Below are 26,994 nucleotides of genomic sequence, written 5' to 3'. Positions count from 1 at the left end.
ACAAGACCTGCCATAATGTTGAAGGAAAAATTGAAGTTTACATCAACATTCTTAATCTGAAGCAACTGAGTAAACGTTAATAAAAATAAAAAAGTCAAATAAAACAAAGTATGTTAAGATGCTGGACTGTTAGATCAATGAGAAACAATCATTAGTCATTAAAAGAGATACCTGGGGGGAAAAAAAGCAAGTTTACCCTTGAATATGTTTAATCAAAAAGTAATGTGAATGCATGTTAATTTTTTAAATATCCCCAAAAGGTGAATGCAGTATGACAACATACACAGGTGCATGCCATCCAAATTTTCTAGCAACATGGGTCTCTGTTAATGCATTGATTTGCATTACAACTTACCTTTTTCTGCCTGGACAGTGTAGGGTATGTATAATTTGTTACCCGAAATTGGGCCAGCTAATAAACTTAGGGAGGACTAGTGACCCACCAGAGTTTGGCAGAAAGCAGCACATTTATTATTCTGATAGCTAAGCTCAAAATAAAAGGGGCAGGGGAGTGTCACACTCGTGTACTCACACTCCCAGGACAGGCACGGAACTGGAGATGTCAGGATCCTTCAAGGTAAGTGTTCCACAGTGCAGCAATGATTATTAACTACAAGACATGCAAGCATTATCTGTTGAGAGTCTATGGTGCTCTCAACGCTCAAGATCTCAGAATAGGAGAGATTCAGTTCACATGTGTTTGAGGAGTGATTTTAAGTCCCTAATTGTTGATAGCAGTAAGGAGGGAGTAATTAAGTTGTTGCAGGAGGACAAACATTCAGAAAAAAATTCTGATTCCAAAACTACTTGAAATCATTGTCCGTTTGCAACATACCAAATAGAGGAACATTTTTCCTTGTCCTATATGTTTTTAGTGCTTTTTCAATGAAGCCTGAACATGGAAAAAAATAAGAGTGTTGCCTGCTGTAACCATGCCTTTGTGGGTCAAAACTGAGAATACCAAATTCAGGACAAACTGCTGAGAAATAGGGCAGACACACCCCAAAACTGGTGGTTATTCTCCCATAAGATATACCAAACCAGCAACAAAAGTAAACTTCTGTTTCACCACACTGGCTAACAAGAAGTCAGAAAAGCAGTTTCCTTAGGCATGCCAGTCCTTGTATCACCACCAAAAACACTAGACTTAAAGATGACTTAAAACCAATTTCATCAAATAAAACGTTCTTCTGATCCCAAAGGACCAGCCACGCACCCAGGTCAATATATAACTCAGATCTTACCCAATAATCATGCTGTTGCCAATCCTTTAGTATCTAAAATCTACAGGTTTATTTATAAAAAGAAAGAAAGGTGAGAATTAAAATTGGTTAAAGGAATCAAATACATACAATAATTTCAAAGTTCTTGGTTCAGGCTTATAGCAGTGATAGAATAAACTGCTGGCTTAAGTCAAGTCTCTGGTTGCTTCCAAATCATTGGAAGGACCTCAGTCCCTTGGTTAGAATGTTCCCATTTGTATAAGTCCATAGTCCAGAGGCTTGAGTAGAAAAGGGGCAAAATGGAGATGTTTTCAGCACCTTTTATGTCTTCTCTCAAGGAAAGGGAATCCCGTTGTTCTTATTGTGGAAAATTACAGGTAAAAGATGGAGTTTGGAGTCACATGAGTGAGTCACATGTCCATGCATGACTTCGCTTAGTGATAGCGGGGAAAATCCATTAGGAGTAGATAGACATCTTCCATTGTAAGTTAAGTGTTCTTTAATGGGCCATTCTACTTGAATAGTTCCTTCACAGTGTGCTGGCTAAACACCCTATTGGTGTTACCCAGAAGCAAACATCTTAGAAATACAGGTATGTAGTTAATATTCCTAACTTCAGCTACAAAAACGATACATGCATACAAATAGCATAATCATATTCAGTGAATCATAATGTTTCCATAGACATCTTACATGCCACATTTTGTACAAGATTTGTTGCAATTGTATAACAGTGGTAGCAACAATCTATGTGGTTATAGTTTAATCAGATAATGTTACACCTACATACCAAAGTAAATGAGGGAATAAACCCACTTTTTTATTATTGGTTTCAGTAGGGTTTCAGCTGCAATAGCTTTTTAAATATAAAGGCAAAAAATATGGCATAATAAGTGACTCCATAATAGATTTCTGACTTTCCGTTTGCTTCCTAATTTGTCAAATTTTGTTTAGTTCAGTTACTATAATTAGCAATAAAGAACACACATCTAAGGATTCAGGCTGACTTTGAATGTGCTCTTCAGAATGCAAAATAATCAGATTTAGGTAGGGTCAAAACGTCTAGAATAAATATTCCTAGGAGTTGTCCTGATTATTTCCCTCCATTTTCCTAGCTTTCTACTCAGAAGTCTGTACCATGGGAACCCATGCTGAAATCCCTTCCACTCTGGGCTATTGTTGTGGCACACTTTTCTTATAACTGGACTTTCTACACTCTTCTCACACTATTGCCTACGTACATGAAGGAGATCTTGCGGTTTGATGCACAAGAGGTGAGATAAAACAAAAATATTCCAATCCATTTCCTGTTATAGTTCATGACTTAGTTTTCCTCTGTGTAGTAGAGTGGTGATACAGTCTAGTGTTTAGAACAGGGTACTCAGTCGGGAAGCTTGGATTCTACCCCAGATTGTCATTGACATGTCATCGCTAGTCTCCACACACTGAATTTTTCCTTCTGATGTCCATTAAATCATTCCATAGCTACTAACATTGCTTAATTGCACTCTCTCTCCACTGTTCTTTTTGTTTTTGTTTGCATTCTGTCAAAGAATTTTGTTTTGTTTTGTTTTGTTTTTTTTAAGAAAAGGACAAAGTAGGAGCACAGTGAAACAGGGAAGGGGAGCAAATAGAATTCCTGAATAAATACTTCTCTTGATTTCTTAGCCCCGACAGAGGAAGGAAGAATCAGTGTACTGAAAGTGACATGAATCTGAGGAAAAAGAGGAGGCTACAAGTGCAGTTAGAAAATAGTGAAGTATCAGCTAATAAAATGTATATCTCTGGGACTAAATGGTTACATCTGAGATCCTATCTATGCTGTAATATTTTCTGTGCCAAGGGACTTGGTTAAAGGGGCATCTCTAGGGCCCTACTAAATTCATGGCCATGGAAAACGGTGTCACGGACCATGAAATTTGGTTTCCCCCCCGTGAAATCTGGTCTCTTATGTGCTTTTACCCTATACTATACAGATTTCACAGGGAGGACCAGTGTTTCTCATATTGGGGATCCTGACCCAAAAGGGAGTTGCAGGGAGGCCGCAGGGGTATTTCAGGGGCTTGCGATATTGCCACCCTTATTTCCGCACTGCCTTCAGAGCTGGTCTTCCAGCCAGCAGTCGCCACTCTCCAGCTGCCCAGCTCTGAAGGCAATGCTGCTGCCTTGTGGACCCCATAACATCTCTTTTTTTGGGTCAGGACCCTACAATTACAACACTGTGAAATTTCGGGTTTAAATAACTGAAATCATGACATTTACAATTTTTAAAATCCTATGACTGTGAAATTGACCAAAATGAACTGTGAATTTGGTAGGGCCCTAGGCACCTACTACCAAATCCCTTTTTCTGTTGGAATTTTTTACCTGTTACTAGAACATCTAAGATTACTGTAATTGAAAGATTAGTTGGGAAAATACATTTTCTCTGAATTCTTTTGAGCTTATTTTTGTTGTGTATTTTAGTGCTTTGTGTGCAGTCAGTTTCATAGGTTCCCCAGCATAGTCAGTTTCTCTTTGAGGTGGAATTGTTGGATTTTTTTTTTTGGTTTGGTTAGGTGGCAGGTGTGTAGGTGTGTGTGGAAGAGGGGTTGATGGGTATTCCACCTGACAACAAAAAAAAAGAGGGAGAGAAATGGTAAAACAAAAAAAGGAGGGGGGGTTGGTGTGCAGGTATAGCAAAAAGGGACTCGGTGCAGACGACAGGGTTCCAGATCCAGGGCGAGCCCGTCATCCCCCTGGCAGAGGGGAAAGTGTACCAGCACCTCAGCATGCCGACGAGTTTCCATGTCCAGCAGACACCCGAGGACACCATCCAGGAGATCTTACAGGATGCCGCCAAGATCGACACCTCCTTGCTAGCACCGTGGCAGAAGATAAATGCCCTGAACACTTTCCTGATCCCCTGCATCTCATTCATCCTAAGGGGATCCATCGTGGCAAAGATACCCCTCAACAAGGCAGCCAAGATCGTCCAGCAGCTGGTGAAAAAGTGGCTGTTCCTTCCCCAGAGAGCCAGCAACGAGCTGGTCTATATCGCCCACAGGCATGGTGGTGCCAATGTCCCCCATGTGACGTTGCGGTGATCACCCACGCCTTCCGCCTGCTGACGTGTCCCGACGCCATGGTAAGGAACATCACAGCAAATGCCCTCCATGACGCAACAAAGAAGCGGATCGGCAGAGCCCCCTCCAACCAAGACACCGCCAACTTCCTGAGCGGTTCCCTGGATGGCTAATTCGGACGGGACGGGCGCGACATCGCTTCACTGTGGTCCCGCACTTGCAATGCCACGCGTCACCTGGGGAAGTGCATTGGCTGCCACTGGGAGTGGTGCGAGGAGCGCCAGGAGCTGGGAGTCCTGGTGCCGCAGATCAGGTCTGACGACAACACCATCATCACCCAGAGCGCCAGGGGCATGCTGGAGAGGACCCTGAAGGCAGCCATCCACTCACTGTACATGGAAACCCTGAAGCGTAAACCGGACCAGGGTAAAGCCTTTGAACTGACCAGCAAGTGGGATGCCAGCAACCACTTCCTCGCCGGGGGCGGCTTCACCTGTTTCGCCGACTAGCAGTTCATCCACCATGCCCGGCTCAACTGCGTCCCGCTCAACGCAGCCGTCCACCATGGGAACCGAGACAAGTGTTGCAGGAAGTGCAGCTACTCCAGCGAGACCCTGCCCCATGTCCTGTGCAGCTGCAAGCCCCACTCCAGAGCCTGGCAGCTGCGCCACAACGCCATCAAGAACCTCCTGGTGAAAGCCATCGCACTGCACCTGGGGGAGGTTGCTGTGAACTGCGCCATCCCTGGTACTGACAGCCAGTTGTGACCTGATGTGGTAGTCCCCAACGAGGCCCAGAAAAAGATCATCCTTGTCGACATCACGGTCTCCTTTGAGAACAGGACCCCAGCCTTCTGCGAAGCCCGAGCTCATAAGCTGGAAAAATACGCCTCCTCTCCCCCCCCAGCCGACACCCTGAGAGCAAAGGGCTACAAGATGCAGATGGATGCCCTGATTGTCACATTGGGCACTTGGGACCCCTGCAACGAGCGTGTGCTGCAGACCTGTGGGATCAGTCAATGCTACGCATGGCTCATGCGGCGCCTCATGGTCTCGGACACCATCCAATGGTCCAGGGACATCTACATCGAACACATCACCGGCCACCAACAGTATCAGGAGGTGTGAGCCGGTACGACATCATGCATCAACTATGGGAAAGGGACTGAGAGACTTCTTCCGTTGGACCATATGAACTGAAACCATAAACTCACTGAACATTAAATCCTACCAAATGAGGGTAAATCCATCCTCATCCTCGTATCCACTCATTATACTCCACACCTGAACATAGCCATTATATGGACAACATACCCCCATATCTCAACGTCTGTACTTTGACCCATTAAACTTTTACCCCCAATCGGGGAGATTGCAGGTTATGTATTCCTTACGCCACCCGTTCCTAAAACAAATTTCGCACCCCTTGATAATCTGTACTTTATTCCCTGATAACCAGAAACTTCTATGCTTAAACTCTATACCATTTTCTCTTTACTTCAACATCTTAATAAAATTATTAAATTTGAAACCGTTCATTCCTTCTGAAGCACCTGGCATTAGCCACTGTTAGAAGACAAGATACAAAGCTAGATGGACCATTAGTCTGACCCAGTATGGCTGTTCTTATAATCTTAAATTAGTAGTAACTCTTTTCTTTGAAATCTAGGCAACTTTTTTTAATCTGATGGGATCCCTTTTAAAACATGGTATTCCTTTTCCCCTTCTTCTCAGGAGAAGTAGAATACAAACCATTGTTGCAATGTAGGATTTAGTTGTGCTACAGCCCAGTTGAAGTCCAAAAATTAGCATAATTCAGGAATATAATGACAGGACATAAGATAAAATGATAAAGTAATTGAAATTATTTATCCTGAAAGGGGGAAACATGTTTATGCTGTGTAAATACCTAAATGAGGGTTATATGAGAGGGAAAACAGCATTAGACACATCTTAAAACAAGATTGACTGGCTGAAGTTGAACAAAAGGAAAATATAATTTAGATCAGTGGTTCTCAACCAGGGGTCCAGGACCCCTTGGGGGCTGCCAGGCAGGGCCAGTGTTAGACTTGCTGGAGCCCAGGGTAGAAAGTCAAACCCCCACCACATGGCACTGAAGCCCAGGGCCCTGAGCCCCGCTGCCTGGGGCTGAAGGCAAAGCCTGAGCAGCTTAGTTTTGCGGGGCCCCCTGTGGCGTGTGGCCCCATGCAATTGCCCTGCTTGCTACCCCCTAACATCGACCCTGGCTTTTATATGCAGAAAACGAGTTTTTATAGCGTGTTGTGGGGGACCTCAGAAAGAAAAAGGCTGTGAACCCCTGATTTAGATTTAATTTATTTGTATTACCGTTGCACCTAAAGGTTCCAACTGTGATTGAGGCCTACTTTGTTTACAGAGGTGAAATTTTCAAAGCCACAAATGGGAGCCAAGCACCTTTGAAAAATCTCTCTCAGAATCCAAACAGATGAGACAGACCAAGGGAAACAGGTGAAGTGGCTTGCCCTATTCATGCAGCAGGTCAGTGACTGAGCTCAGCACCCAGGTGTCCTGATTCCTAGGCAGGTGCCCAAGCCACTTGACTGTGATGCTTATATTAAGAAGAAAGTTCCAGCATCACTGTTGAAATAGTTTGCCAGGAGAAGTAGGCAGGGAACCAATTCAGAGGTGCCCAAAGTTAAATAAGAGCTTGGAAAGCATAGCTTAGTGTCCTTCCTATTTAACAAAGGCGGTTGGATCAGAGGTCTCGGGAGCTGTTCAAGCAAGCCCATGACAGAGGTGTCTGCCACCACAACCTTGAATTTGGCTACTTTGTATAAAACTGTTGCTTAAATGTTAGCAAGTTTTACTGTGTGGAGTGCAGCTTTCCTGTATCCCTGGCATTTTTAAAGCAAATTGACTTCAGATTGCCACATGTTTGACATTTAAAAAAAAAAAAAAAGCTTGCATCAGAGTGTCATTTTAGCCTATTGCCGCACTTTCAGGTGGGAATTGCAATAACATTTAAAATGCAAAGCTGCTACATAGTGTCAACGCTATTCCCGTATCCGATTAATTGTCTGACTAGTTAAAAGGGAATTTGTTAAAATGCTGATTAGATATTTGAAAGGCACTTCAAAGGGGGATCTTTATTGCTGAGACTCTCTTAATTTTGGGTGTTTTTACTTATTGCTCTTCTTAAAAGCAGAAGTTTAAAAAACAATGGGCAGCATCTTTGAGTGTTGATTTGGAGGAATCCTGTTGGGATGAGACTTGTGCTTTAGTTCTCAAATATAGCAATACGCTCTGATTTAAAATTAAATGTCATACAGAAGTTTTTCTTGTTCCCTGATATATTTTACATTTAATGAGTAACATAACAATATTTGCACAGTATGCATCCGATGAAGTGAGCTGTAGCTCACGAAAGCTTATGCCCAAATAAATTGGTTAGTCTCTAAGGTGCCACAAGTACTCCTTTTCTTTTTGTACCCCATCCAGTGGACATCCAAATACTTCTTTAAGTAGGTCAGATACTTGCAAATTACCCTGCCCCTACAGATAATCAGCTGTCAAGTTAAATGAAAAGGCAAAAAAGTTGTTAATTTGGGACCCATATAACACAGTTCAGTAGTTTAGATTTCCTACATCAGATGAACCACTTGGAATAGTACAAGGGCATACTAAGGACCTAATCCTGCTTCTGTGGAAGTCAGTATCTGTGTGTTGCAGTTGGTTTAGTGGCAACACTGTAAGGGCATGTAGGGATGTAGGAATTGCCATACTGGATAAGAAACCCCACAAAAGGCAGATTTGGGATAATCTGACCCGCCCACATTAGGTCTCAACTGGATCTCTAATAGTTAGATATTGGATTACACTCTGAACCATGAGGTTTAATATCACTTTCAAAATTTTTGTTAGCCTTAAGAATTGTTACTTGGCCATTTGGTGTATGTTAACCTGACTGTATAGAGGTTTTTCTTCTACTTTTCTCTTTTGTCCTTTAAATTGTTGGCTTTCATCTGACAATTATTTCCAAGACCATTTTTGTTAAACGGAATATTTATCAGACTGACTTTATGTGATGGCCTCTGAGCAGTATTCATGCACTGATACATTTTAAAATGTAATGATCTGCCTACCTTATCACCAGATATCTGATTGTCTTATGAAAGAACAGATGGCTATCCTGTTGGCTTACTTGACATTTTTAGTAGAGCTAAGTATCTTCCTATCGCTGCAGCACAAGTGCTTTTTCAGAATATTTTATGTTTATTTCAGTATTTTAACTTAACCACCTTTTTTCTCCTCTCCAGAATGGATTGTTATCTGCACTGCCTTATTTTGGATGTTGGCTGTGTATAATCATGTCTGGTCAAATTGCTGATTACTTAAGGGAAAAACAGAACTTGTCCACTGTGTGTGTGCGCAAAACATTTACCCTAATAGGTAGGTAAATTAGGTGAATAATGTGCATGCTTTTTCTTCAGGTTAGAACACTTAATGGTGCCTAGTTAGGGATAACGCAGGCATCATGAGTTTGACTCCTTACAGATGGTCTGCTGTCAGTCCAAGTATGTGTGTGTTTGGGGTGGGGTGCTGTTCGTCAGTGCTGGTGATTTCCGAGAGTTGCAGGACACATGCAGAAGTTGTACCAAAATGTATGTATGTGCTTGCTGGACAAAATATCAGTATTCTACTATTTCTTAGGGTTCCTTTGGACCTATGTGTCTTTAGTTTGACTGGTTTGATATGCACTAATCATACATTGGCCATTTTAGCTTGGTTTGCCTTATCTTTTTCTGTCTAGCTTTAAAATAAAAATCCCTCTTCCTATTTTAAATTCCTACTCTGCTCTAAAAAGGTGAGCTGCAAATGTTTTTACAAATTCCTCCAACTACTGGATGTGCTTATTGTCCCCAGCAACGGATGGGTTAAGAAGTGTGTTTGGCACATTTTAAGTTTAGAAATCTTCTAAACAGTTGTCTGCCGCACTGTTGAGGATACATTATATATACATGACTGAAGAAATTAAATGTCAGACCTTTTTTTCTAAATAATAAACCTGCTGTTTTTTTCCACTGATCTGCACTGAAATATCTTCTGGGAAAAAAGTTTATCGTTCCACTATGTTGTCCTCTAACAAGCAAAGATGAACATATCTATGTAAAGCAACTTTTGTCATCTGATTTCTCAGAAAAACAGATTCCGCTGGAGTAGAAATTTCTTTTACAGTGCTCGCATCAAAGGGTAAAATTTTCAAAGTCACCCAAGTGACTGAGGGAGTCATTAAAAGTCAGTGAGACTAAGGGCTTGTCTACACTGGCACTTTACAGCCCTGCAATTTTCTCGCTCAGAGCTGTGAAAAAACACCCCCCGAGCGCTGCAAGTTTCAGTGCTGTACAGTGCCCGTGTAGACAGTGCACCAGCACTGGGAGCTGTTCCCCTCATGGAGGTGGGGATTTTTATAGCGCTGGGAGAGATCATTAATGAAGACAATCCCTTAACCCTGGTCTACAGTATGAACTTACGTCAGTATAACTACGTTGCTCCTGGGTATGCAAAATCCACACCCCTGAGTTATGTAGTTTCACTAACCGAACTCCTGGTTAGACAGCACTATGTTGATGGGAGGGCTTCTCCCATCGACGTAGCTACTGCCTCTCGGGAAGAGTGCCCATAGATAGTGTCGGAGAAAAACACAGTTCTCACTCTCAGGTTGGGTGCAGCAAGTCAGATACACTTTATTATCTCAAGCAATTGCACAGAGGGAGAGAGTGCACTAGGACACAGGGTTTCCCCCACCTAGGCAGGTCTCTCTAAAGATAAACAATTAGAGCAAGCATTTATACCTTTATTACAGACAATAATGAGCAACAGCTGCATATTATTTATACATATTCCTTCATGATATCTTATTTTTCTCACCAATTTCTCTTATAGTCTACATTCTATTCTTATCTAATACAAGGTCACAACAGCCTCTCTCACAGTTCTTTTCCCACTCACTTCGCACAATCCCCACTTCTACAAATCTCGCGTTATTAAAGCTTGAGTTAGCCTGACTCCTACTCATTTCAGAGGCCTGCATCCAGATTCCCTTTATGTACTTCCACAGTAGCATCTTCACTAAGCTAAGCTGCGACGCTGCAGTGCTGTAAGTGTAGACAAGCCCGTAGACTCGTAAATTACTATCTGTAATTCAGTGCACCTTAGAATATGTTATGAAGTGGTTCTCACAGACTAATCTTGCAGGTTGCAGTACCTGGCTGATTTTAGTCACCCATGCCCAAGAAAATCTGTAATTGTTGCAATTTTTGTACGTGCCTGTAAATTAGAGAGAAAACAGCTAATTAACGAAGCTGAGGAAGGGGTAAAAATTCTGACAGGACATTTTGAAATCCAGGCCAGCAAAACTCAAAATGAAAAATCCAGAAATACGCGTTTTAAAAAGAAATTCTCTGCTTTCCCTAAGACTCCTTAACAAGATACGTATGATGTCTTTTTCAAACCAAAAAGACGTCTTCATCCTTTTATGCAACCACATCTATCTGTGGTAAAGAGGACAAGGAAGTATTCATAGTTTCCAACTGTGTCAGCAGAGCATATGTGTTAACTTTTTTACAACTGATTGCCATCTTTTCAGTATCCAAGTGTTGTGGCATATCAGTACATTGACAAAACTCACATAAATCCAGAAACTTGTGATTTGGTTGCATGCTCCAGAAGTTACCTATTGTAAAGAGCCCATTGGAAAGAGCTATGACAAAATACTGCATCAAAATGTTCTGAAGCTAACACTTTTGAGGAACATATGGGGTCACCATTTCAAACTGACTATCTAAAGTAATGTCTTGTAATAGCCAGCTGTTCCATTAGAGTGTACTTACAGATAGTATAATGTCTGAATCCCACTACAGAATTCATAATCTCTTGTTCCTCCTTGTTTCAGAGTAGCAGCCGTGTTAGTCTGTATTTGCAAAAAGAAAAGGAGGACTTGTGGCGCCTTAGAGACTAACAAATTTATTTGAGCATAAGCTTTCGTGAGTTACAGCTCACTTCATCGGTTCCTCCTTGGTATCTGATGGTTTGTAAAGCTCAGACTATTTTGACTAATTACACAGAGAGTTGCTTGAAGACCAGAAAGTATTTGCAGACGTTCCTTTGAATCTGAATGGTGGTTTGGTTCACTTATACCCACCCTTATTTCCTATTTGCAAATATTCATGCAAATAGATTTTTGGTCACTCAAATGGTTCTCGAATGGCTGTTCTCCACATGAAGACCTGTATTTGCATTTGAATGGGGGTATTTGTGCCCAAACATCAGTATTCATTATTCACCTTTTGTTGTTCATTATTCTCCTGTCTTAAAAGGTTTGTCACCCCTGATGGAGCAGAAACAATACCATGTGACTTAAGTGACCAATTCTGATACTGGACAGTCAAACTAAACAGCTGATAAACACCCACAGGCTGAAAGTTGGTCAAATCATCTGTTTACACAATTACAAATAATGAATACATGCAGAAGTCAGGATCAGTTCATCAGAAGAAAAAAGTGTTCAATTTGGATAACTTATTCATCACATATAATTCACACAGCTCTAGTCTTCCCCCATTTTATCTGCTATTGCAGCCTCTGTTAATTTTATCATAGTACATACATAAAATTGACCTGATCTCATAAGACTAGGCTGATCAGTATCAGTTACTTTCTGATGACCTTTCATCCAATTAAAGCTTGCTCTCCTGTCTGCCACCGGTATGGACTTCAGTGGGCTCATGCAGCACAGACATCCTGGATTCTCTTCTAATGGAGCCATAAAATTGCAAATCTCCATTTTAATTTAAAAAGTACCATGCTATGTTTTGCGCACTAGGTGGCAGTAGTAATATAGAAAATACACCTAAATACATAACTTAGTTTTAGGTTCTTTGTATGATAAATAACGGTTAAGCATCTTTGTGGTGGTAAGTGTCTGGAGGTTTCTAAATGATGTTGTTGTTTTTAGGAATGATCGGACCTGCAGTATTTTTAGTAGCAGCTGGATTCATAGGCTGTGACTACACATTGGCTGTTGCATTCCTAACCATATCAACAACACTAGGAGGCTTTTGTACATCTGGTTTTGGCATCAACCACCTGGACATAGCACCGTCGTAAGTATTGCTAAAGCTAGTTTTAATACAGATGACATTTTGATAACTTCAACGTGAATTAACACTAAAGCTGAGTGGTGTGTTCCATTTAGTGTTAAATGTTAACAATGGTGAAGCATTATAACCTTTTAGAAAGGTTATTTGCATTTGAAAAACATGCTGTATAAATTGGTCAGATGTTACTGTGTCATAAGCAGGCAGTATGTAGTCACTGGCTATGGGCAGATCAATCCTTATGTACAATTATTTTTCAGTAATGGTGTAATTTTTCAAAAGAGAAGGCTAGATTCTCATCTGTGTTTCTGTGCCTTGTACAAGACCAGAGCCCGACAGATCTCTCTCTTTCCTAAAAGATTTATTTGTACTCTTTAGATGTCCACATAAATACAGAATAATGACCAGTTGGAGAACTATTCAGCTCTGAGTTTGATTTACCCTCGTACACAGGACACTAGTGAAGTACAAGATTTCAACACTTATCAGGGCAGATTCTCTGCTGTGTAAGGCTCCTGGGCACAGCAAAGCAGAATGGGTTGCTCTAGCTTGTGCTAGCTGTCTGTGATCCCCCCAGCTTCAAGGAGCTGTGGATTAATGGTTTGAGCACTGTACTGGGAGTCTGGTAGTTTTAGTTTCTATTCCCATGTCTGCCACAGGAACCATAGCCAGATTCTGGTCACTCTCCCACCCCAACCTTTATGCTGGTAGCCAGCCTCCCACCGCTCATTTAACAGTCAGCTCTATCAATTCTGTCCCCTCTGGGGATTCCCCACACTGGGGACTTGTGGGTGGTTTCTGCTTCCTTTGCACCATCTGATTATTTGCAGATGTCAGGAAGGAATTTCCTCTCTGACAATCTACTGCACAGTTGTTGTTTTGTTTGGGGTTTTTTGTTTTGTGTTTCCCCATGCTTTTGCCTTCCTCTAACTTAGCAGCAGGGTGAGACTTAGATTCTGTTGGGGTCATCCTCAGCTATGCATGTTTATAAAGACTGTATGCATGGAATCTATTGAAGGGTCATGGCTGATTCCAGTAGGCCGTATCATCAGTCTTTAAGGTGGTATTACTTACTGTTGTTCTTCAAAGATGCAATTCACCTGTCTTCCCAAAGTGGAGAATTAATTGTCAGAGAGGTGGTCAAGATAAAAAAAGAAAAAAGAAAGAAAGAAAGAAATTCCTGAAATTTCCTTCTTTTTAAACAAAAGAGTAATCTAAGTGTTCAAAAGGAAATCAGGCGATGTGCAGGATTCTGGGCTACATGTTGAACTCCTCAAACCAGCTCCACAGTTTACCATTGGAGAAAGATTTCAGTGATGCTCTCTGCTTTCTTAAAAGTCAAAGATTTGGTATAAACCTCTTGGAGAGAAGTGAATTATGAACAAAGGAGATCTAGACTGAAGAGCACTTTCTTACACCACCATCTTTCTAGATGGCTGGCTGGCTCTCTAAATTAATAAATAAATAAATTAAATTTAAAATACACCAAAAAAACTACGTTAAAAATATTAGGATGCCTATACAGCCATAGTGCAGGCCCCTGGTATTATATGTGATCATGTCATTAAAGACTATACTATCTTTTCCACAGGACCCCTGCCTCATTAATTCCACAGAATGGACAGTGCTCACTTAATGAGCAGCTATTCAATATTTTGTTTTGTCCCCACTCTTCAGATCTCAGGACTTACATTCAGCACACCATTCAGACCCTGCTCCAAAGAGGAGAATTAATTTCCTCCTGGGCTTTTCTGTGGTGCTCATCACTATAGTTTCTGAGTTTTTCACATTCGCTAATTACTTTATCTTCACAACACTCCTGTGAGGTAAGGGCATGATATTACTCCATTTTAGAGATGGAGAACTGAGGCACAGAGAGATAGGGTCTAAAGTATTTAAAAAATGTGGGTACCCAATTAGAGAGACCTAAGATCTGATTTTTTCAAAGAATTTGTCATTTTATAGCTTTTTCTACACGGAGAGCACAATTCCTGTTGACTTCCATGTGAGTGCACAGCACTTCTGTAGATCAGACCCCAGGGATACCCAGAAAATAAGGAATTAAAATCACAGTGAGTGACAGTGTGGAAAGTTTAGCTTAAGTGACTTGCCCAGTATCACATAGGTACTCTGTGGCAGAGCAGGGATAGAATCCATGTATCCAGTGCAACATTTAATTGCCTTAACCGTGAGCCATTCTTTCTGTTTCTGCAATCCCCTGCCTCAGTTACTACACACCTTCCAATTTCTGCAACAAGTGAGGCTGGGGTCCTGGAGACCAATCTCCTTCCCTACCCAACCCTGATTCATCCCCAGAGCAGGTCCATCCTGTGCAGTGAATAAGGCAGAAGTCCTTTGCCAAAAAAATATTATGTAATCAGATAATGAAAGACTGTATTATAATGCATACACACAAGGGGGCCGAATTAAGGTTACATGGACATTCTTAATTCTGGCTTTGTCTAAGTTTTGAGTGTTTGACTTAGCAATTTAATGTTTTTAAACGTAGCTTTTGTATGTGTAACTTCCTAAGTTTTAAAAAAAAGCAAATTGGAAAAAAACCCAAGTACCATCATATTGACCCCCACATGGGCCATCAGCAAGATTGGAACTGTTAGATCAATCACACAGGTATCTGCCACTTGAGCTAATGGCGTAACAAGGAGTAATAGTAGATTGTCATCCTTTGGATAACCAACGCTAGAGGGGGATGTCAGTGGGTTTCACATATATTTTCTGGGAGTGGGGGAATTACCAGACTTAGGATACCTTGGGTTCCATTCTAGGCACAGTGGAGGGAGTGGTACTAATGGGTACAGAATCTTCTGTTCATTTTCCCCCAAACATGACCCCTTTCACCCTATCCCATCCAACCTGTCCTGTCTCTTTCTACCCCTGAATTCTTGTCCCAATCTCACTTCCCCACCTAGCCAGCCCCAGTCTCCATTCCTCGGGCTTCTGTTCCCAGTCTTTTTGCCTAGCACATCCTATTCTCAGTTCTCTGGACTCTCCGTTCCAAGTGTCCTTGCCCCCTCAGTCCCACTTTTCCCCCTACTCCCCATCCTGCTGAGAATGCCCAGTGTAGGAAATTTAGCTGCTATCTAAGAAGACTGTAGTGAGCACGTGAAAACTGCTCTTTTTACCCAAAGGTTATATTTGGGCAGATATTCCTAGGGGTGGCAAAATAATCATTCCAGAAGCAACGGCACCACCATCGCCGTGCTTTCTCTCTCTCTCGATCACATTTCAATACCCTACTCCAAAGCAGGGAAGTCCTAGCACTTTTCAAAGAAAAGGTTGCCAGAATTTTTTGAAGTGCTCAAAATGAGACCCAGGAAAAATAAGTCATGCTTGGAAACAGCTGAACCATTTTGTCTGAAATCTTTCAAAAAAAAAAAAACTTCAGACTGAGGCAGACACCCACCATTGAAAGGAGAGAAAATGAATTGGGGCATTACTGTGGGCATATAAAAGAACATAGTGATGAGCTTGCTGGCTATTACCATAAGGGCCTTTTGCTATTCAAAAAATTGTAACATGCCACAGCAGGAATTTGTATAATAAATTTAAGTTGCAGGAACTGTTTCCTTAAATGAACAAAAATCTTCACATCCAAGTAGAAAACATGAATTATAATATAAAAATGTAGGTGTCTCTCTTCCCATTATGTTGTAAACATTTGAAATTATTGGGGAAGGGGCAAAATTATCTGTGTGGGGGGGAAAATATATTCACTTCTGGCTTCTTCCCTGAAATGTTGGCTAATTCAGCCAATTACAATAATATATTTCCTTGATGATGATAATTCTTAATATCTCACTCATCATAGATCCCTCATATTGTTCCCCTCACTCTCTGATGTGCTGCCCACATCATGTATCTTGCGTTGTCTTCTCATTCTGCCCCTTACTTAATCAGTGAGTTCACTGTATTCGTGCATCCCCTATTATGTTATAGAAGATCTTCGTCAATGTTTGGACGGTCTTGCTTTGCAGATTTGTCATATTTAGCTTTCTCTTTCATGCTGGATTCTTTACATTGTACAGAGAGTTGCACCATGGTTATCTGCATCAGACTGTGTGTTATCAAGTGCACAATCTATGTCAGAAATACTAAAAATGAAAGACATGTAGCCAGGAATGAGCTGCAAATGTTTCTCTGGGCTTTGAGCTTTGAAAGTGCGAACTAATATTGTTGCAGTGCTTAAATGTTTTAAGGAAGAAATGCTGCATGTAGGTCCATTAAGGGCTTCATAGTGTTTTGGTATATACACTTATCTGCCCCTAGAGGCTTTTACACTTGGGCTCTATGAAGCTGAATGTCATATTAATTTTTATGCACTTTCAAGTTGCCAAAGGAGTATAAATACATAAGTATCACTGTAGTCAAAATTTCAAAGTTTAAAGTAAAATACAGTGCACTGCCTTAATAAGGCTTCGTGAGTGTGTTGACTTTAAATAAAAATCATCCAATAGGCTCGATGCTTGAATTTGTAGCTCCCTTGTAAATGCTTTATTCAGAGAACACACACACACACACAGACACAGCTAATCCCATCTGATTGTACGCATAGGTGCTGGAACAAGGGTAGCAGAGGCTGGGGGGAGGTGCTGCACCTACCCCTCCACCCCCACCCCCCCAGCGTGAAGTGGTTTCCATTATATACAGAGTTTGGTTCAATGGCTGTCAGCACCCCCACTATAAAAATTGTTCCAAAACCCCTGATTGCAACATATGCATCATCGCCTTTTATCTGCAGTATGAGATTCCTTCTAGATTCTCCTATTTTAGTAAGTAAAATGCCAGGGCTGAGCATATCTCTTCAGGAAGGCTATAGGTTCCATGGGGTGAAATACTGAAGCCACCAGGAATTCTGCCATTGTACTCTGGGGGGCCAGGATTTCATCCCATTGTGTTAAACGGTGAGTTAAACCAATACAGCTATTAGGAATATCTCCTTTCCCTTTTATTAGCTCATGGCTGACCTCAGTTAGTGATTTTTATATGGCTTCTGGGGGCAGCAAATCCAGCCTGCAAATCTTGCTCTGTTACTCCTTTCTGCTTCTGCGATCCCTGGGCTCTGAACTGGAAGTTTACAATTTTTAGTTCTAGTCTCACTTCTGCCACTGACTTGCTTTAATGTTCTGCACTGGTAGAGCATTTTGCAAGCATGGCATCCATATGCCTTGCAACATCCCTATAAGTGCTAAATATATTCATTTTACAGCCACAGGGAGGAGAAACTGAGGCTCAAAGAGGTTAAGTGAGTGTCTCGAGATTACAGAGCAAGTCGTCATCTAAGACTGCTGCTGTGTGTGTTGAGAACAGCACACCTTGGGATCCCAGAGAGATCCAAATGTCTGCAAGTGGACCTGCAAAAGTGGGTGTGGCAACCAGAAACATGGGTGGTCTTAGTTAAACCCACCCGCCATTTGTGTGCTGCAGCCACAACCCATACAAATCTGAAGGGAACAAATGGAGCATGTGTTCTAACTCCCTGTGTTGGTGGAACTTATGCTGTGAAGTAAAAGGTAAATGGAGAAATCCTTAATGCCTCCTGTCTTATTAGCAATGGCATCTGCGTCATCTTTGTCTATCCCACACATCACCCTGTCATGTGCCACACACTACCCACCTCACCTTCCATCCCCTTTTTCTCCTCACCTCTCCAATGGATCCATCCAAGACAAATCGGTTGGTGCTTACCAAAGAGGGCATAGTTTGCTGTAAGAGGCTGGATGAGACTCTCGGCAGTTCACTGGTTTTGGCCTAGCCGAAAGGTGGCAACCTTATAACATGAAGCGTGTAAACCAGTAACTCATTTTAAGGTGACACTGAGTTGCTCTTAAAATAAATAAATGGGAGCCATTCCCACACAAGTACTAACTTGTCTCGGCTTTTAGTTCATGTGATCTGACAAGACTACAGCTGAAGGTGGTTTGGCTCCTATATCAAGCAGTTTCACCAAATACAGGAATAAGTTAATAAGCAGTGTGAACAATTTCTTCTACAGGTATGCTGGGATCCTGCTCGGAATCACAAATTCATTTGCAACTGTCCCAGGAATGGTGGGGCCAGTCATTGCAAAAAGCCTGACTCATCATGTAAGACTATTTGTTTGTTTGTTTCACTAATAAAATTTCATATGCCCTCTTCTAATGGACATTCTCCATTCTGAGATGCTGTTTTATATAAGGATAAAACGTGATGTATATGCAAGTCTTACTCTTAAGTTGTGATAAAGCTCTATGCCCTGGATTTTATTTTGGTGGCTGTTATACTGGCAGTAAAATGTGAGATTGCATTTCAGAGAGCCACATAGGGCTTTAGGTATTTGGCTGTCAGTGGCATAGGCCTTGCCTTCACTAAGAAAAAGAAAGGTGGGTATATTTTATCACGAGTTAGCTAACACGTGAATGACTAGCGTGGTAAAATCCTAGTGTGGACAAGGCCATTATAGTTTTAACACGTTAGCAGGTAAACATTGCCTTGGTTAGTTATGGAAGAGTGATGGTGTTTGAATCCTGAATTAAAAACTTGTCAGTTAAACAAGGAAAGAACTCCTTTCAATTGTATTTATTTGTAATGTGTATCCTGGGATTTTAGTGTATATTATAAAATACTATACAGTTCCTCAGAGACTTGAATTAGATACCCAGTCTGAGACTTTTTATTCCCAGCACTACTTAGTCATAAAATGAGAAACAATCATATACAGCAAAAGCTATATCATCTGGCACTTTACCAGCCGGAAAGCTCTATAAACCGGCATTTCTGATCTTCATTGAAAGTCCGGTTTACGGTCCAGTTAGCGCAAAGCTATAGGCTCCCAATCTGGCTTCGCGCAGCTCCCTGGAAGTGGTGACATGTCCCTGCTGCAGAGGCGTGGTTAGGTGGCTCTGCGCACTGACCTGGCTCCACAACTGTGGGGGCGGCACCTGCAGGCAGAGGCAACATGCTGAGCTGCCTAGTTGCACCTCCGCCTAGGAGTATAGGGACTTGTTGCTGCTGCTTGCAGGGAGCCGCCCGAGGTGAGCACCTCCCTGATCCAGCACCCCAAAGCCCCTCCCACACCCCAACTCCCTTCCCAGAGCCCCCTCCCACACCCAAACTCCCTCCCTCTTAGTTAACCGGAATTTTTCACTTACCAGCACCTCCCATTCCCCCAACGTGCCGGATAACAAAGCTTTTACTGTACATAACCAAAATGCTTTTCTTTTAGAATTATTGATAGAATTATTTAAGAATACTTTAGGGAGGGCAAGTGGGATGAGTGACTTTGCTAGTACAATTGGTGAATTGAGTAACCTAGTAATAAATCGCTCCAACCGTTGCTTTGAAAAACACTGAAGTATTATTTAATGCTGTGGGTCCAAACAGATCAGCTTTGTCTGGACAGCTTAACAAAAATTCTCTTATACTGTTTAGTCTGGTGTTAATACAGTCTCGTTCAGCTACCCTTTTCCTTTCTTTACCAGTAAAGACACTTTGCAAGCTTGTTTGAATAGTCACCTGCTATTTTAAAAATGGCTTTTTAACCTTAAAACGTTTACATATATGTAAACCTCAGTATTTATTTTTATTTTTTATTTTTTTAGAAATGTATTAGCCAATGCCATTAATGCATCCTAAACTTTTTTTAGACTACAAACCTTCATCCTGGTTTCAGTGACATCCCTTCACTGCCAATAGTAAACTTCTCTGTGGGCCAAAATCAATCCAGGGCTGAAATGTTTATGTAAAACCCATGGCTGGAACAGTAATATAGTAACAGATAATCAAACTGTTTACCCATAAAGCATAGGAAAGATTTGTGGTGCTCTGAAAACTGAGTAGTCCTTGCCATTAGGTTCATTCTCCATGCATTGGGTTAGCCCAAATACAATTTTGAGACAATATATTTGGACTTTCTCACTTTGTTAAATGACAAACTGGGTGGAACAGCCCTTATCACAATGTTAATTGCATGGTTTTAAAATGTATTTGACTTCTACTGCTATTTAAGTTGTCCTTTTGTATTTGTAATGCTTTTGATGTCAACGTGAAACTGCACTGTGTAGAATTTTCAATTGACAAGAAAGAGTGTCTTTTTAGCAACTTTTCATTCTAAGATATGACGCTGTAAACTCATTGCTTTTATTTTTTTTCTCTTGGCAGAATACTGTGGGAGAATGGCAGACTGTTTTCTATATTGCTGCTTCTATTAACTTATTTGGAGCAATTTTCTTTGCATTATTTGGCAGTGGAGAAGTGCAGGACTGGGCACTTAATGGCCGCCACTTGCATAGAAACTGAAGGAGTTATTGAGATATCAAGGCTATACTGAATCACTGTACTAAAGTCATGTGACCTGAAAAGTGCCTTTCATATTGATGCCCAGAAAGTTACAAAAGCTTTTCAGTTTAACCATTTTATCTGTGTACTGTTTGTACTGGAAGTCACTTGACAATGCATGTATGTTATTTCTGTAACAAGAAACTACTTAGCTCTAGTAGAATAGCCTCATGCTAAGACTTTATCAGATACTTGATCTAAAACCTAGAATTTTAAATCAGTGTGCTGGGCACCATTTTCTGCCACCTCTTAATATTTTCTGAATTAAAACGGGTAGGAAGATGTCTTCTATCATTGACAGGGCGCAGGAGAGAGAAGGGATTGTGTGTGGTGTTGGGAGGAGGAGGAATGGTATGTAATAAGGAACCTTTTTTTAATTTTTATGAAGTTAACATGCTTCTACCATTTTAATATCCAGGAACTTCCTGGTTTTCTAGAGGTTTTTATTATATTTTAATTTTTCTTTTTACCAATATTTTAATTGGTGTTATAGGGCTCTGTTTTACTACACACATTTCCAATATGTAAATGTTCCATGTTCAAGAACATGGCTTCACAATTAATACAGAGTAATTAGAGAGCAAATTAACAACAAGCAGCTTACATATGAGACAGACGCACAGAAGGAGTCTTTCTGCTCCCCCCTCAGTGGGGTAAGATATTGACATACCATACATTCAGTGTCCTATGCATCAACAAAGGAGTACGTTGCTATGGTTTGAATTCTAAGCAATGTGAAGATTGCACTAGAAACGGAATAGCTGGGTGTGTGTATTAAAATGATTTTCAATCTGGCAACCTTTTTTTTTTCTCCATGACAAAAAGCATTCAAAGCAAAGGAACTCTCAAATTCTTCTGCTAATGTTGTAAATTTGCCAGTAGAAATGTACTAAAATGAGGCCAGTGCAGAGATTAAGGATAATACTTTTTAGTTCTCTTCTATAGTTACTCTAGCCCTGTTCACAGGTTAAAAATCAGTGATATTGGGGAAAGAACCAGTGCAACTTCATTTTTGGAAGTTGCCCCAGGCGCTTGCTGTTCTGAGTCTGAGAGAATTGTGATGTTGGTACAGAATTCACACTTGGAGCATTCTTTTACTATAAATGTACACTTGGATGCTACACACCTGACTAAACCCAATTATGAGTGAAAATTGTAGTCTAGAAGGAATCGGTGATTGAAAATCAGAGGGACTCCACTTAGAGTATTCACCATGTAGAAAGGGAAAAATCCCCTTTCCAAAGATTCCTGGATTGGAGCAGGTTGGCGAAGGACACTTTGCTTTATTTTTTCCACCTACCACCAATACAAAAAGAGAAGCCTGGCCACACCTGCCTACTGGTGCTCCAGGGGAGTCTGGCTGACTTCATTTCTAGGAAATGGCTACTGCCTCTCTTTACCAGCTTTAAGAACCTTTGTGTTTTCACCTGCGTTGAAGTGTCATGTCTTACTATAGAAGTATGTTAAAGCTGTGCTGTATCATCAATTTGTTTCTACAATAAATGGTGCCAGATTCATATGGAATTTATATTTGCACATGTGACTGTTATTGGAAATGATACAATTCTAACTTTTGGGAAGTGATCCGCCAGTTAAACAGAGAATGTACCAACTGTGGGTGATGGATGGATTAGGGGATTGTGAATGGGTTTCTGAATCCCTAACCACTGCAGCAGTCTCAAATCTAGCAGAGACAGGTGAGTACTGTCTGCATGAAAAGAGGTAGCTTCGTTTTGTGTTCACAAAGCAATTGGGCTTTTTACTGGTCTCGGCAAAAATGGTGCCAAATAGTCCAAAGAATTGTTTGGACATAGACTGAACTAGCCTCTTCCCCTACCACCTCGGGACCATGCTCCAGGTCAGAGGTGCAGTAGGATGAGGAGAGGCTTGCATGGCCGCTACTTTTTTTTTTTTTTTTTTTTAATTGACAACTGTTCTGTAGACAGAGCTTTAGATTCCAGTGTTGTCAGTCTGGCGTCTTGGTGACCACGAACATGGAATTTCCAGAAGAGAAATGGAATCAGAACATTATTTTGATTGTTTTTATCTGTGAGTTAAGACAGTAAACATTAAATAGATCCAATGTCACTGATTCTATTTGACAGGTTTCAGAATAGCAGCTGTGTTAGTCTGTGTCCGCAAAAAGAACAGGAGTACTCGTGGCACCTTAGAGACTAACAAATTTATTTGAGCATAAGCTTTTGTGCGGTAAAACCCACTTCATCGGATGCACACAGTGGAAAATACAGTAGGAAGATTTTATATACACAGAGAACATGAAACAATGGGTGTTACCATATACACAATGAGAGTGATCAGTTAAGGTGAGCTATTACCAGCAGGAGAGGAAAAAAACCTTTTGTAGTGATAATCAAGATGGGCCATTTCCCACAGTTGACAAGAATGTATGAGGAACAGTGGGGGGAATAAACATGGGGAAATAGTTTTACTTTGTGTAATGACACATCCACTCCCAGTCTTTATTCAAGTCTAATTTGATGGTGTCCAGTTTGAAAAATAATTCCAATTCAGCAGTCTCTCACTGGAGTCTGTTTTTGAAGTTTTTCTGTGGTATTATTGTGACTTTTAGGTCTGTAATCGAGTGACCAGAGAGATTGAGGTGTTCTCCGACTGGTTTTTGAATGTTATAATTCTTGATGTCTGATTTGTGTCCATTTATTCTTTTACGTAGAGACTGTGCGGTTTGGCCAGTGTACATGGCAGGGGGGCATTGCTGGCACATGATGGAATATATTCTGTTTGAGTTATCCAAGCCAGACTGAGGAGTCTTGGAATTTCTGGTTTCATACCTATTTTGTTCTTTTAATCTCATGCATAATTGACACAGGTGCTCTGTGTTCCATTAATTTTGAAGTGAAAAGCTTGGCTGGAAAGCAAGGACAGAAAACTTATAGTAGGTCCTCATGTTTATTTCTAGAAAGCAGACCAAGGCTAGCTGGGGTCCTTATTCTGAAGCAATCATAACATTTGATGATAGAGTTTGATCCACAAGGCGTTAAGCACTCTGGCCCCAATCCAGCAAAGCATTGCAACATATGCTTGACTTTATTTTGTAGGTTCAAACCCATAGAATAGAAAAACTATATTAAAATGTCAAAAATAATTTAAATAATTATTGCCCTTCTGCCTCTTTACCATGCTGCTGCTCACTCTCCCTTCTCAATTTATCTGTTTACTTCCTTGTATTGTTTCAGAATGTTTTGGGTGCCCAGCTTGATACCTTAAAGGGTCTTGATTTTTCAGAAAGTGCTGGACACCCAATCAGGCCCTGTTAAGAAGTTTCAAGTTGAACACCCAAAATTAAGAATTAGTTTTAAAAACATTGTTTTTTTTATATTTTATATTTATATTCATTTTCTTCCTTATCCTGCGTAACTGGTTCCTTACTTCATTTTGTCAACTTATATTAAAAATAGAAGTAATGGTGTTCTATGCTTCCCTGTGTCACACCTTACTGCAGTCTTCCCCTAGTACCTAGTCACCAGGCTCTGAGCTGATCACTTTCCCAGGGGCTGAACTGTTACTGTCGAACACCCTCCCAGGCTGTAGCTCCTATTCTCAAAAGAGATTTTTTCCTTCCCATCCTGGAATAGTTTGTTTCCACCCTGTATAACTGGTAATTGAGTCTAATTGACATCTAACTATTTTCAGAATTTGTCATGAAGGGAATAAAATGTTAAACAAGACCTGGATATTGTGACCTAAATCAGGCTACCTTTACATCTTAAATGTTCTTCCTCCATATAAACACTTCTGTACTGGAAAGGTCTACTGTCCACTACTCTATCTTTCATGTGTCTCAAAGTCACATCTCCTATAAACAGCTGGTTGGTTGGCCAAGTCCTGTTTTGGGAGCAATAGGATAAACAGAAACGAGCTGCCTTTACAAAGAGAGTTTAATAGCCAGGCTACACTTGCAAGGATATATCAATGATATACTATTTCTGCTGTACTGTGACCGTGCTGACCAATACCAAATTGATAAGTGTTAAATAAATTAGAGCATTATGCTGCCAAGAAGCCAACACCCCATCAGTACCAAGTTTAGCAACAATGAATTAAATGGTCTAGGACAGAGCCTACTCACTTGGCAAAATATTCAAGTGGCGGAAACAGCCTTCTATTATGTCTTTCCTAACATGCGGATTAGTGATAGACATTTTTAAAACAATTCACAAGAGTCAGTATGTACTTCTCACCATCCCTGGAAACCTCCTGTCTTCTTCCCTTACCACCTCCAATATCCTGTGCTGCAGAATATCACAACTGGGCTGCTTCAGGATGCTGGTCGCTTCCATGGAGAGATTACAAAAGGGCATTTCTTTCCATGCCAGCCAGCCCATCCTTTTCCTTCCGATGTACAGCACCACTCAGAATTGTGCCTTAATGATCAAAGATCAGCTGCCCCAAAGGAAATCTTGGGAAATACTGCAAAGAGTTGTCTAAAATCCAGATAAACATTTAAGAAAGTAAAGTTGGATAACTTAAAGTCAGTCTGCATGGTAATGAACGAGCAGGTGGTCCATGAAGGTATTTAGGCAGCTTAATCCTGTTTTTAGGCACCACTGCGTGCCACAAAACTCTTGCTTGGCTGCCACCTCACCCTGTAAGTACCTAAATTCACTTGGCATCTAAGTTTTTGCAGTAAAAGTTCCCTAGGTGTGTATGTTTCAGTCTCTGGGCATTTGCACTGCTGCCAGGTGTCAGGGCACCTATCTCCCACCTAAGCTCTAGAGTGATTCATAAAGCAGGAAAGCTGGATGTTTGACTGCCTAACTTGCATGTGCAGCCTGATCTGGGAGGCATGCTCAGAGGCCAACTCTTGGATCAGGTCCCTCTGGTAAATTCACACAAAACAGCTGGGGGGCAGGAGAAGGAAGAGAACCTCCTTTGTAATCTTTAGCCTAGTGGACAGGGAATTCACCTGGGATGTGTGCCACACTCCTAACCACTAGGCTGCAGAGTCAGTCCAACTCTTTCTCTAGCTCAATTAATACGTTCAATATTAATATTCAATTAATAAAAGTGGAACAACTTCAATGGGAGAGACTGAGGGAGCCCTACCTCAGAATATCCCATAGCCTAGTGCTGAGAGCACTCACTTGAAAGATGGTCGATCCCTGTTCAAATCCCATCTCCCTGTCAGGGGGAGGGGGGTCCTCAGACATTCTGGGTGAGTATCCTAGCCACTAAGCTAAAGATTACAAGGAGGGGCCTCCCCTACCCCTCTCAGCTCCCTGGTGGTTTTGTTCTGGGCCCTGCATGCAACTAGGCCACTGAATGCCGATCTTTTTTGGTTCCTGGATCGCAAGCTGAGCTTGGCATCTATCTCCATCAGAGGGACGGGGCTTAACACACCCCCCCCCCCCGGGTCACTGTCTCCCATTCACTAATAGACCACGATCCACAAAGACAGCATGTTAAGCAGGGAGCTGCCTAAGACACCTAGTTCTCCCTATTCATTGTATAGGGTGCCTACGTGCCTAACAGACTTTGTGGGTCACAGTGATGCCCCTGTGTTGTTGTTTTTTCTAGGCGCCTAAAAGTTAGGTGTTGCCACACTGAACATCACAACACCTAAGTCCCTTTGAGGATCCCACCCACAGTGACTATCAATTCTTTCAGGTATACCTATTTAACCCACCAACAGCCTACCAGCTGCAAAGAAACTGCTGCTTTGCATCTGAATTATTTTGGCCGCCTGTTTTATTTGGATGCTCCTGTACACAGGGACCTTGTCTTTCTCTGTGTTTTGTACGGTACTGAACATGCTGTTCATTTTGAAATAATAGCCTTTAATGCCAAAGTAACCCAAATTGCTTCTAAAGGAAATATATAATCTCTCTAGACATCCCTTACCCATCACCATTCGAGTGTAGCCACCAGAACAGTAGCTGGGGAAGGAGTTTCAGAGTAACAGCCGTGTTAGTCTGTATTTGCAAAAGGAAAAGGAGGACTCGTGGCACCTTGGAGCCTAACCAATTTATCTGAGAATAAGCTTTCATGAGCTACAGCTCACTTCATCACGGCTGTTACTCTGAAACCTCTCTCACTATAGAATTATATTTTATTCCATAAGAGTATTTGCCTGTAAGGAAGAATGAAGATTCCTTCGTGATCCTAGTCCATCAGCAAACTAGTACATTGATATTGTAGACAGATATATGTACTTAGTACATTACATACAAACAAGCAAATAAATACGGACATAATCCAC

The 26,994-nt window shown here is 41.3% G+C and overlaps 1 protein-coding gene across 2 annotated transcripts in view; it reads left to right on the top strand.

The window, feature by feature from the left end:
• Positions 1–22,280, top strand: part of SLC17A5 (solute carrier family 17 member 5) — a 38,109-nt gene extending 15,829 nt beyond the window's left edge. For both annotated transcript variants that reach the window (XM_084622947.1, XM_084622948.1), the window contains exons 7-11: positions 2,339–2,497; positions 8,583–8,715; positions 12,281–12,428; positions 18,436–18,526; positions 20,580–22,280. In XM_084622947.1, coding sequence (XP_084479073.1) covers positions 2,339–2,497; positions 8,583–8,715; positions 12,281–12,428; positions 18,436–18,526; positions 20,580–20,717 — 669 coding nt within the window. In that variant the 3' untranslated portion in view covers positions 20,718–22,280. The remainder of the gene's footprint in view (positions 1–2,338; positions 2,498–8,582; positions 8,716–12,280; positions 12,429–18,435; positions 18,527–20,579) is intronic.
• The last annotated feature ends 4,714 nt before the right edge of the window (positions 22,281–26,994 follow it).

This window comes from Lepidochelys olivacea (assembly GCF_965140295.1).
Source record: "Lepidochelys olivacea isolate rLepOli2 genome assembly, chromosome: 3".
Lineage (NCBI taxonomy): Eukaryota > Metazoa > Chordata > Testudines > Cheloniidae > Lepidochelys > Lepidochelys olivacea.
Note: the sequence above shows the minus strand (reverse complement) of the source record. Positions and strands in the feature narration are given on the sequence as shown.